Below are 13,185 nucleotides of genomic sequence, written 5' to 3' on the forward strand. Positions count from 1 at the left end.
TGGCCAAGAATATTGAATATACCATGGACTGCCAAAAAAACGAGCATATCTTTCTTGGAAGAAGTACAACCAGAATGCTCCTTGGAAGCAAGGATGGCAAGACTACGTCTCACATACGTTGGATGTGTTATCAGGAGGGATCACTCCCTGGAGAAAGGCATCATGCTTGGTAAAGTAGAGGGTCAGCAAAAAAGAAGACAGACCCTCAACGAAATGGATTGACACAGTGGCTGCAGCAGTGGGCTCAAGCATAACGATCGTGAGGATGGCACAGGACTGAGCAGTGTTTCATTCCGTTGTACACAGAGTCGCTATGAGCCGGAATTGACTCGACAGCACTTAACAATAACAAAACCTTATATGTATTTATTACTCTCATTTAGTCAAAATACATTTATTGAACGTGTGTGCTTGACGCTGTGCTAAAGCACTGGGGGAAATTTAAAACTAACGTCATGCTTGCACTGCAGGGTTTATCCTCTAGTGGGGGGCAGATACGTCTGAACATAAGCATGATGCAGAGTACTATAATAGAGCCGCTGCAGGAGCACAGAGGAGGGAGGTAGCTCACAAGAGGTGATGTTTGTAGTACTCCTGGTGTTATCCTAATTGGACGCTGATTTTCTTCAAATATACTTGCAGTTCCTTTCTCCCTCAGGACGCCTCTTTGCCTTCTTTTCTTCCACCAGAATCTGACTCATTCTTTCAAGGACCAGCTACAGGTGTTAAAAGAAGAGACTGACTACTTGTGTCATTTTCCTATTCAATTTGACGTTGACCTTGTTTTTTTGGTTGCCATTTTATCTGCATGATCCTCCCCAACTAGAGTGTGAATTCCTTGAGAATGGGTACTGTGTCCTGTATCTCTGTTTCTATAGTACCAGTCATTGCCCGGCATGTTTTAGTTGTTCAATAAATGTTTGCAAGACGACATGCGGTATATATAGTAACCATACGTGGAATACCGCAAACCTTTGACCTTGCCTTATTACAGAATTTACTGTTTTAAAACACTGTCAGCTTGGTCGAATGATTTTTGTTTGTGCTTTCTTATAGGGGCTACTGTTCTCGTAGACAGAGACGTCTCCGGAAGACACTCAACTTCAAGATGGGGAATAGACATAAATTCACAGGGAAGAAAGTAACCGAGGACCTTCTGACTGATAACAGGTATTGACTGTCTCAGTGCGATGTGCCAGCTGAATTTGCTAACGCGTTTATTGAACACTCCAAGGCACCAGACGTTGTGCCTGTTCAACTCTCATGTGATTCTTTTAGCAACTCTATGGAATGACCGTTTTTATTGTTCATACAGTATAAGATGAGGAAATTGTGAGTCAAAGAGATTTTGTAGCTTGTTGAAGCTCTGTTGTGATACGGTAAATACTGAAGTCAATGATTAGAAGCTAATCAGTTAAGGTTCTAGAATGTAAACTTCAAGGTCTAAGTACTTAAATCAAGCCCCTAAATCCTCTGTGAAATCTGACCGTTATTACTTAAGAGTTCTGTATTTCAGCGCTAAATACCGCAGTGCTTCACATTTGCTGAAGGATTAGTCTGTCAAGCAGCAGGTATTGAAGGTCTCAAGGTTAGTTCCTTAAACTGTGGCCTGCAAGCCAAATTGACCCTCCTGACACCTGTTTTTATAAATAAAGTTTTATTGGAACACAGCCACGCCCATTTGTTTAGGCATTGTTCGTGCTGCTTTTGCACTACTGTGGCAAAGTAGTTGTAGCCATGTGGCCTGCAAAGCCTAAACTATTTTCTGCTGGACTCTTAGAAAAAATTTGCTGCCCTCTGGTCTAGTATGTGGCCAGGGCCGACCAGACTTCATATTGAATATAAAAGAGGTAGGAGGCCAAGTTCTTAAACCCTGTTGACTGTGATCTTACTGGTCAACATGTAAAACCAGGAAACACTACAAGATAGCAAAAGTGCCACATCGTGCGTCATTTGCTCTTAAGAATTCTGAAGTCTTGGAAGGGAGTGCTTAGCTTAGGTGTGCTTGGTTGGGAAGCCAGGAAGCCTGCCTGGAGGAGGCTGGACCTTGGTGGTTGGTGAGAGGAAAGGTCATTCATTCTGTGTTGGGGAAAGTGCTTATGCAGATGTCTGAATGCACTCCAGGAACTGTAGAGCTCTGGACAGTGCTCACTGCTGCTCAGGTGTTGAGGAAACCACGAGTCTGGTGTGTGGAGGCACAGCCAGGAGCCAGCGCGGAGACCCTGGTGGGAAGTAGCAGGATGTACAGGTTAGATACGATGAGGTGAACTTAGGAAACGTCAGAAACTAAAACGTCTGGGCTCTCTTTTGATGGAGAGATCCTTTATCTTGGAGAGACAGGTAAAGCTGAAGTTTAAGGAAAATTAAATAGCTAGTTTAAAGAACGATTCACCAGGATAATAATGAAAATAGAGCAACTAACTCTTCCTGAGCCCTCAGCCAGTGCCAGGCTCTGTTCTAAAATGTTACATGTATGGTAAGTGAGGAGAGTGAGGCACAGAAAGGTTAGCACTTTGTCCAGAGTCTCAAAGCCAGTCAGTGATGGTTCTCAGAGTAGAGCCCTCGCTCTTACCACTTCAACCACTGCCTCTTAAGGGTTCAGTTTCTAACTGGGATGGGATAATGGGTGTGTTGATTCAAAGATGAGGCCAGATTGTGTGCCACTCCAGGCCTCTGTTTGATAAAATTTGGGAGGAGTATGTCAGGAGTCTGGGTTTGCCGAGTTTGAGGTGGTAGCAGGCTTTTCAATGAGTAGGTGATCAGAAATCAGGTAGAGGATGAGTTGAGATCAGAGTTGTGGTTGAGACTGAGAAGAGCAGTTCCCAAGGGAGGAGTGAGGGAGAGTTGAGGAGAGAAACGTTGAGAGGCCGAGGGAGCATTTAGAGGAATGTTGAGAGGCAGAGGGAGAGTATAGAGAAACGTTGAGAGGCCGAGGGAGCGTGTAGAGAAACATTGAGGGGCCGAGGGAGCATATAGAGAAACGTTGAGGGGCCGAGGGAGCGTATAGAGAAACGTTGAGGGGCCGAGGGAGAGTATAGAGAAACGTTGAGGGGCCGAGGGAGCATATAGAGAAACGTTGAGGGGCCCAGGGAGCGTATAGAGAAACGTTGAGGGGCCGAGGGAGAGTATAGAGAAACGTTGAGGGGCTGAGGGAGCATTTAGAGAAACGTTGAGGGGCCGAGGGAGGGTATAGAGAAACGTTGAGGGGCCGAGGGAGCATTTAGAGAAATGTTGAGGGGCCGAGGGAGAGTATAGAGAAACGTTGAGGGGCCGAGGGAGAGTATAGAGAAACGTTGAGAGGCCGAAGGCTGCTCCTCGGAGAATGTATTTGAGTCTGATGTCCCTGGCCTTTGTTGTTCAGCTCTCCCATTGTCCTGTCTCCATTTGGTGTAGATACTTGCTGTTGATTCTAATGGATGCTGAGAGAGCCTGGAGCTATGCCATGCAGCTCAAACAGGAAGCCAACACCGAACCCCGAAAGCGGTTTCACTTGTTGTCTCGCCTACGCAAAGCCGTGAAGCACGCAGAGGAACTGGAACGCTTGTGTGAGAGCAATCGGGTGGACGCCAAGACCAAGCTAGAGGCTCAGGCTAGTGTCTTCACATCCAGCCTTGCTTTGTTGTGGCCCTTAGAGAATGTGACTTAAAAAAAAACAATTCACGAGACTACAGTTAAACAGAACAGAGTTTCTTGCATTATAAATTGACAGTCAGGAGAAGGAAAAAAAAAAACTTCAGATCTTACTTTTAAAAGGTGAAGTTGATGCCTCTTGCTTTTGTCTTTGAGCTCTTGGTTTTTGATAATTAGCTCTAGCTTTGCAAGAAAGGTCGTGCATCTTTTAATGTGTAGATGGAAAACCTGCGTCTTATACTTGGGAAAGTTCACAAAATGAGAAAGAACTTGCTTTAATGAATTTTTTAAAAAAAGATGAGGATAATGTCCTCAGATGCCTTTGTGAGATGTTCTGTGACATGGGTGAAATTGGAGGATGTTAGGCTGAGCAAAGTAAGTCAATCACAAAAGGACAAATATCGTATGAGACCACTTTTATAAAGAAACAAGAAAAGGTTTACGCTAGGGGAAAAAAAGAGATGACGGATACTGCAATTTTATATTCAACTGTAGAGTGTTACGTAAAGTGAGGAAAAGAACTTCTTTATTTTGAAGTTCTCTTCTGGAAAGTAAACTGAATCACAACACGTTACCTATGTATTGCATTTTATTGGTCAAATAAGTTTTTATCTTTGCAAATCAGCCTGGGTATGTCTACACTCTTGATATCAAAGTTAGAAGCAAGTAGCGGAAGAGTGAGCCCCAGCACTGGTTCTGTAATTTTGAAGCCGTTTCTCTTTTCTCCGTCTCCTTACAGGCTTACACGGCTTACCTTGCGGGAATGCTGCGTTTTGAACATCAGGAATGGAAAGCTGCTATTGAGGCTTTTAACAAATGCAAGTAAGTTCTCCTGTCCAAAAGCTGTAACCAGTTTTGATTACTGATCATCAAATTCAAGGTGCAGATAAGCTAATGGCTTATTTCTGTGAAAGTTAGGACAATTCCTAGTGTTAGAACATGCTGTCTTAGTTCTCTAGTGTGGCTATATCAGAAATACCACAAGTGGGTGGCTTTAACAAACAGAAATTTATTTTCTCACAGTTGAGGAGGTTGTAAGTCCGAATTCAGGGCTCTGGGGGAAGGCTCTTGTTCCTTGGTTTTGTAGTCATCTTCACGTGGTACAGCATCCATGTTTTCCCGTCTTTGTTTGCTCACTTGCTTGGTTAGTCTCTTATGTCTCAAAAGAGACTGATTTAAGACACACCTTACACTAAGACTGTCTCGTTAACATAACAAAGCCCACTCCCAGGTATGATTATAACAACAGGTATAAAAAAAATAAAAAACCATTGCCATCGAGTCGATTCCAACTCCTAGTGACCCTATAGGGCGGAGTAGAACTGCCCCATAGGGTTTCCAAGGAGCGGCTGGTAAATTTGAACCACTGACCTTCTGGTTAGTAGCTGAGCTCTTAACCACTGTGCCGCCAGGGCTCTACCACAGGTATAGGGCTTAGGATTTATAACACATTTTTTGGGGGGGACACAATTCAGTGCATAACACATGCCAGTCGTGGTCATTGGTAGAAGAGCCTCAAAGGGCTGAGTTTTGTTTTCAGCCACTCTGTCCCTCTCGAGTGTGTTTTTTAAAAATAAAAGACTGCTGTGAAACCTGCCGTTTCTCTCCTCACAGAACCATCTACGAGAAGCTGGCCAGTGCGTTCACAGAAGAACAGGCTGTGCTGTACAGTCAGCGTGTGGAGGAGATTTCGCCCAACATACGCTATTGTGCTTACAACATTGGTGAGCAGGGACCCAGGCTCGCGCTTTTCTTGAGGATTGGCAGATGGTGGTAGCTCGGGCTCGGCGAGCCTGGAGAGTTTATTTAACTTTCTTCCCCTTCCTTTGCATCCATTCTTGGCATGGGTTTTTATGACACAAGCGTGACTGTCAGAGTCAGCCCTGCTCAGAGTTACAGAAGGCAGTTGCTTTGCTTCCATTCCTTCCTGCCAGCTTCTGTACTTCCCAGGAGTAGTCTCAGTTCTCTCTGCCCAGGTTCATTCTTTGTTAAAGTACTTATTTTCAGAGACTAAATCCTGCTGCTGGATTCATTTAAATGTGCTTGTGGAGGGGGAAGAGCTCCTTTAAGTCTCAGTTGAACCTAGTGGTTCTTGAGAGAACAGAGCCTTGAATCTCTCTCTCTCTCTCTCTCAGGGGACCAATCAGCCATCAATGAACTAATGCAGATGAGACTGCGATCCGGAGGTACTGAGGGTCTCCTGGCGGAAAAACTGGAGGTAATCTAGTATGTACATTTTTGTGACAGGTCTTTTACCGTGTTTTGAAAAAGTCCAGAAAGATGTTATTGTTGTTAGGTGCCATCAGGTTGATTTCAACTCATAGCAACCCTGCGTACAACCGAACAAAACACTGCCCGCTCCTGCGCCATCCTCACAATCATTGCTGTGTTTGAGCCTATCGTTGCAGCCAGTGTCGGTCCATCTCATTGAGGGTCTTCCTCTTTCACTGACCCTCTGCTTTACCAACCATGATGTCCTTCTCCAGGGACTGGTCCCTCCTGATAACATGTCCAAAGTACACGAGATGAAGTATCACCATCTTCATTTCCAAGGAGTATTCTGGGTGTGCTTCGTCCAAGACAGGTTTGTTCATTCTTCTGGCAATCCATAGTATATTCAATATTATTCACCAACACCATAGTTCAAAGACATCAATTCTTCTTCGGTCTTCCTTACCCATTGTCCAGCTTTCCCATGCATATGAGGCAATTGAAAATACCATGGCTTGGGTCAGGCGCACCTTAGTCTTCAAGGTGACATCTTTGTTTTTTAACACTTTTTAAAGAGATCTTTTGCAGCAGATTTGCTCAATGGAGTACGTTGTTGGATTTCTCTTGACTGCTGTTTTCATGGGCATTGATTGTGGATCCACGATTATGGTGTTTATTAGGGAAGTAACAGGTTACACTTCAGGAATGCTCAGGATACAGTTCTTCCATCAGGACAGCCCCTTCTCAGCCATGCCCATAGGCACACCTCTCTCTGGCCCCTTCCACCCTGCTTGGGCAGGTGTTACAAAGCTCTTTTAGCTCTGTTGATAAGTGCCCAGAGGCACCCTACTCTGCCAGTAAGCCTCAGCCCGAAGGCACTCAGCTTTCTTGCTCTGTGGACCGGGCAGCCCACCGTGCCATCTGCTGGTCTCCTGGTTCAGCTGCTTTTGCTGTTGCCATTTCTCTGCTGCTGCTTCTCACTGTCTCTTGCTGTCTTCTGTGTCACAGCTCTCGTCTCTCTCTCCTGGGTCTAGGAGGCTCTCAGTGCAGGGATCCCAGGTCCAAAGGATGCTGTCCACCCCTGTCTCTTCTTGGTGGTAGTCAGGTCCCCCCTTTTGCTCTGGGATTAACTGCTCTTTTAAAGCCTAGCAGGATGGCAAAACTAACCAGTCCCCTCGTTGGGGTTCCATACAATTTATTTGCATGGTCCCACCCCCTACAAGGATGCCAGTGCCTCACTTACATTATTAGCAAGCTGTCCAATCCCCAAATTCTGTCTTAGTTATCTAGTGCTGCTATAATAGAAACACCACAAGTGGATGACTTTAACACAACAACTTTATTCTTTTATAGTTTAGGAGGCTGGAAGTCCAAATTCAGGGTGCCAGCTCTTGGGGGAGGCTTTCTCTCTGTTGGCTCTGGGGGAAGCTCCTTGTCTCCTTTCAATATCTGTGGGCCCGGCGCTCCTTGGAGTTCTTCATGTCTTGGCATCAGTCTTCCCCTGGGTCTAGGAGCTTCTCAGCATGGGAACCCTGGGTCCAAAGATGTTCTCCATTCCTGACTCTTCTTTCTTGGTGGTACTGAGGTACCAGGTCCTTCTTCCTAGTCTTGGTCTGGAAGTTCTGCTGAAACCTGTCCACCATGGGTGACCCTGCTGGTATTTGAAATACTGGTGGCCTAGCTTCCGGCATCACAACAACATGAAGCCACCACAGTGCGACACGCTGACAGACACGTGGTGTAGTCAGCCTTTTTACCTCGCCGAGTGTGTTCTTCTAAGCAAGTAATATAGGCTTATTCTAGAAAAAGGAGGAAATATAGAAAATTGGGAGAAAAATCAAATCGTGTTTCCTACCACCTAGAGGTAACACAGTCAATAACGTGATGACTATTTTGCAGACTTTTCTGTGGATAGAAAAAAGGCGTATTTTAAAAATATCTCAATTTACACTGTTAAGTAATCTGCTTTTGAAAGTGAATGTCATTGTATTTTTTTCATTTCAGTAAATGTATTTCCACTCCATTGTCTTTTCATGGCTGCGTGGTACTCCTCCGTTGTTTGGAAGTCTTTGTTTTATTTCACCGCTTCACTATTGTTGATTATTTTGAGTGGTAAACAATATTACCATGAACATCCTTGCTCCCAGTTTTTGCACACATTCTTACTTCCTTAGAGAAAATCCCTAAAAGTGGAATTGCATGTTTTGGAAGCTTTTGATACATACTGACAAACGTCTTTAAGTAACTTCTTACTAATTTACATTTTTCCTTGCAGTGTACACAGATGTGCTGACCTCACACCTTCGCTAACCTTGATGTGGCTTCTTAAGCTTCTGCAGTACTTTTTACATTTGCGTGTCCATGATCAGTGATGTGAAGGAGGAAGTTAAAGTAAACATAAATTTGTGTATACTCTGCTTTATAAAGTATGATATGTTGGTTATAGAAAATAAAGGGACAGTATAGGTATGTCAGGAGCCCTGGTGGCGCAGTGGTTAAAGTGCTGGGCTGCTAACCGAAAGGTTGGCAGTTCGAATACGCCAGCCACTCCATGGGAGAAAGAGGTGGCAGTCTGCTTCTGTAAAGGTTTGCAGCCTTGGAAACCCTATGGGGCAGTTCTGCTCTGTCCTATAAGGTCGTTATGAGTTGAAATAGACTCAGCAGCAGTGGGTTTTTTTTTTTTTTATATATAGATATGTACATATAGGTGATGCATATGTGTAGTGAAATTTATGAGAGCCAGAACTTGATGGGACTGCCTTGTTTTTCCAGGTTTCACAAGTTTTGTGCCTTTGACAGGGCGCAGTCTTACCACTTTTCTATCACTCCTTATTAGTGGGGAATACTTGAATTTTCCTTCTCTGACAGGTTTCCGCCTTACACAGGTTCCAGCTTTCACAGGTTTTACTGTATGTGTATTTACATGCGTCTGTGTGACTGTGTGTACATATATTCATACGATAACAAAGCACATAGGGAACACAGACAGATACTTGGACGTGACCAGACACCTCGCAGGGTTGGATTTCTGAGTTTGAAAGACTTAGGATCATAGTCTCCTGGGATGTCTCGGCCAGTTGAGGTAATATAGTTCAGAAACTTATGTTCTACGTACTAGTTTGGTGAGTAGTATCTACGATCTTAAAAACTTGACAGCGGTCATCTAAGGTACAACTAATGGCCTTTACTCATCCGGAGCAAAAGAGAAAGAAGGAAACCAAAGACTCAAAGAAGAAACTAGTCTACGGGACAGTCTGCATGAACCACAGCCTTATCTACCCTGAGACTAGGAGAGCTAGATGGTGCCTGAGTCCGAATACTAACCGTTCTAATCAGGGCTACAGTAGATGGCGCCTGATGGAATGGGGGGAAATGTGGAACAGAACCTCAGATTCCTAAAAAAAACCAAAAAACCAAAAAACCACACCTGCTGGACTGGTTGAGACTCCGGGACTCCTGGAGACTATTGCCCTGAGATACTCCTTAAACCTTGTAGCTGAATAACAGATTGGCTCAAAAAATAATGAATATCATCTGTAAATACTGTGCTCCTTTAAAAAAAATCACCTCTATGAGACCAAACAGTCAACAATTACCTTAAAACAAGAATGAGAACGTAAGGGGCAGGGGAACCAGATGAATGGAAACAGAGATAACGAGAATGTTGATGCATTGTGAAGAACGTAACCAATGTCACCGAACAACTTGGGTAGAAATTGTTGCATGGGAACCTAAACTGCTGTGTAAACCTTCACTGAAAACACAGTAAAGTATTATTTAAAAGAAAAGAAAAGAAAGGAACAAATAGTAGGTTCCACTTATTTTCATCTGCTGTCACTCGTGCCCAGAGTTCAAGCTTTCATTTTTAAAAACTACTTTGCAGGCGCTGATCTCTCAGACTCGAGCCAAACAGGCAGCTACCATGAGTGAAGTGCTGTGGAGAGGGAGAACGGTCCCGGTGAAGATCGACAAAGTGCGGATCTTCTTGCTGGGGCTGGCTGACAATGAAGAGGCCATCACCCAGGTAAGGCGCCGTGCCCACTCTGGTCTCCTCTGCGTGAGGTTTCTCCTCCTGCATTAAGCCGTTGGGGTTTGTTGGAGCTCATTTCTCACAAAACAAAAAATGATCTTAATGCTGTTGGGGCTTTGATAACAGTCTCGAGATGCACCCTCTTGAGTAAAATTTATTTTGAAAAGTTTATAGAGGAGTTCTTATGTGTAGAGGGCAAAGAAAATGACGGTGACAGTCGTCACTGTGAGAATGGGAGCAGTAAGGCTGTTTGAAGTCAGGGCTCACGTTTGGCCCAGCAGGTGCTGCAGCAGCTTAGCAGTTAGGTCCCTGGAGTCTGTCTGACCTCTTGTCCTGGCCTTCTAGCCCTGAAGGGCCCACCTCTCATTCCAGAGCCCTCTCAGGAGAGCCAGGTAAACCAGAAGGTCTTGTTTTAGGTACGGGATAGATGTGATATTCGTGCAAAGCCGTACCACTGGCTGTGACTTCACTGACCTGATTGCTACCTGTTTGTGAGTGTGGGCAACCAGACGAGTCCCAAAGGATGGAGGATTTGGTAACATTGGTTTACATGATGCAGACAGTGATTGGGCACGTTTTAGAGCTCCTTCTCCATCTGGGGGAAGGACATCTTAAAAAATCCGGCTGCTGACTGTGTCCGCTGCCTCACCAGGGGCCAGTGGTACTTCATAGACTTCCCAGTAAGCTCTGGGCCCCTGAGTAATGTGTGTGCGGGGGTGATTTTTCAGTTGTGCTGATGAGTTGTGTTACACATCCACACTTGTCAGTGATTTGTTTCAAAATGGTTCATCTGTGTTGGGGACAGCTTTCAACAACTGAAGAATTTATTAGAACCCTTGGCTTGTGTTGTATATTGGACCTCCCCCCTCCCACCCCACACACTTTCCTTTTATTTGCTTGAAGAACAGAAGACTGGAACAATACCAGTTCCTTCAACTAAAAGAGTCAGTCCCTTTTTCCGAGTGCATCTCATTGGCACTGCTGTGTGGCAGTACCTCCCCTGGACTAGGGCTCTTGTAGCAGCCATTTAGGTTTTGTGATTGGGTCAGTGTTTCACTTCTGTTTTAAAATGGCTGCCTGCTAGAAGGAGAGAACCACCACAGTTTTGTGTGAGGCCTCAGTGACAACAGAGCAGGACTTCTGGCTGGAGCAGGGGTAGGGGAGAGGGCCACGGGGACAAAGCCAGTGAGGGCTCCTTACAGAAGAGGAGGCGGATGTGTAAAAAGACAAGAAAAACTATCATTTATTAAGTAACTTTGAAAAGTGATTCATGCTTAAAATTTAGAAAACATAAATAATGTTTTTAAAGAATCAATCTATATTCCCACTTGAGTCTCATATATCTTCACTTAAAAGAAGGTATTCCTTTTAGTTTTTTTTGTATTCATCAGAGGTTTTTATGTATTTTTTACGTGTTGGAATTTATACTCTGATACAGTTTTGTGTCCTGTTTTTATTAACATGTCGTAAGGATTGATTAACATGTAAGGATTTTTCATGTTATTACATGTTCATTTCATAAATATTATTCTAATACCTGCTAGTCAGCTGTTTGGTTCCGTCGTACATAAGGTCGCTATGAGTCGGAACCGACTCAGCGGCACCTCACAGCAGCCACCTGGAGAGAGACACCACGGAGATGAATGAACAGAGTAATTATCCTCCTCAGTGTCCCAGATATACTGCTTAATGCTTTCATGTTTTATATTTTTAAGCCTGTGGGGTGAGTGATATCCCATTTTACAAATGGGGAAACTGGACTTAGACTATGCAACTTATCCTCAGTCATACACCTAATAGAGGAGAATGCTTAGATTTAAAACCATGTCCTTTTGACTCCAAAGCCCGTGTTCCTTGAACTTTTCCACGTATCCTCTTAGATTCATCAGAAACGCTAGTAAAAGGATCCGGAGAATAGCTAAATGCAATTTCACTTAACAAAGTAAACAAGCGCAGTGCTGGGCCCCTTCTAAAGGCTGAATAAGCAGACCTCTAATTGAAACAAATACTTAGTCCTGGGTGGGTGAATCATCTTTGATTCAGTAGGTGTGGTGTGTGGTGGGGTCGGGGGGGATTGTTTCCCAGGTGGGAGGAAAAGGTGTAGGGGATGTTTTATCTGAACTTATCTTTTTTCTGCTTTATATATACATAATTAAAGAATAAAGATCGGTACGGGAAAAGGTCTTTTTGCCTTATTCCTAAAATCTTTCCGTTTGGACCAGATTAGACCAAGTGAAGAAACCATTTTCTAGCTGCGTGTGAAGCCATTGCCTTTACAGTTAAACATCACTTCAGTCGTGTGGTGACTAGTTGAGCTTTGTGCACGGTTTTAGTGAATCACTCTCAAACTTGATTTTTATTATAGTTGAAGGGTTGACTTCTAGATCCCAGGTCATAGCCACCCCTTCTAAAGATTTTGCAAAGTTTTGATAATATTGGCAAGAAAAAAATCAACATTATTTCAAATTTGAATAGGTAAAGAAGAAAATACTCATTCATAGCCAACCATCTCAACACAGCTGCTGCTAATTCTGTGCTCCCATCTTATCTTTAGTGCACATGTTTATGTAGTTGGAGTAAATACATTCCATTTAACATCCGTCTTTAACCTACACAGATAATAGGAGGCGTGTATAGTTTTTAATGTCTTTTTAATTAGAGCACATCTGTTACTGGACATTGTCATTCTGTAGTTTTGAAAAAGCACTATGAATGATGCTGTAGTGAATCTTTGTCTGGGTGGATTTTCCACATTTTGGGTTACTATTATAGAATAGATTACTTGAAGTGACAATACTATGTTGACCCTTTTTCTGATACAAGTGGAGTTACTGTTCTGCATTTATTTATGTTTATGATATAAAAGATATAGAAGACCAAACAAAATGTCTACTAACGCTAGTAAGGTTTTAGCTTTAAAAAGTTAAATATCTGGCCTTTTTCATTGTGATTGGCCACCTCCTGCCTAAGTCAGGGACGTTGTTGTCACACTATTGATTGACCTGACATGGCCTTCAAGAACCGTCAGCAGACTGGCTATGACCAGGGTCTGTGGATTTTTGGGAAATGTGTGGTTCTTTGTGGAGCTTCCGCATCCGAGGATGATGCCCTACACTTGGAGCTTATAAAATTGTTTTGCAGTTTAATATTTATTGAATTACAATTTATTTCACTGGTACAATAAATAATACAACAAATTTGAGGGCTTTCTCAAAAAAAAAAAAGTTAACTGTCTGATATCTCATATCACACATATGCCCAAGCCTTGGGTGTCTTGTCTAGCACTGTAGCTGGCTAAATGCCTGTTGAATGAA

The 13,185-nt window shown here is 43.5% G+C and overlaps 1 protein-coding gene across 1 annotated transcript in view; it reads left to right on the forward strand.

Moving 5' to 3' along the window:
• SRP68 (signal recognition particle 68) overlaps window positions 1-13,185 on the forward strand; it is a 40,984-nt gene that overhangs the window by 10,102 nt on the left and 17,697 nt on the right. Inside the window, exons 3-8 of the mRNA XM_023729420.1 lie at window positions 1,057-1,170; window positions 3,394-3,589; window positions 4,370-4,452; window positions 5,245-5,354; window positions 5,766-5,848; window positions 9,725-9,898. Coding sequence (XP_023585188.1) covers window positions 1,057-1,170; window positions 3,394-3,589; window positions 4,370-4,452; window positions 5,245-5,354; window positions 5,766-5,848; window positions 9,725-9,898 — 760 coding nt within the window. The remainder of the gene's footprint in view (window positions 1-1,056; window positions 1,171-3,393; window positions 3,590-4,369; window positions 4,453-5,244; window positions 5,355-5,765; window positions 5,849-9,724; window positions 9,899-13,185) is intronic.

This window comes from Trichechus manatus, unplaced genomic scaffold (genome assembly GCF_000243295.1).
Source record: "Trichechus manatus latirostris isolate Lorelei unplaced genomic scaffold, TriManLat1.0 scaffold00028, whole genome shotgun sequence".
In the NCBI taxonomy this organism is placed as follows: domain Eukaryota; kingdom Metazoa; phylum Chordata; class Mammalia; order Sirenia; family Trichechidae; genus Trichechus; species Trichechus manatus.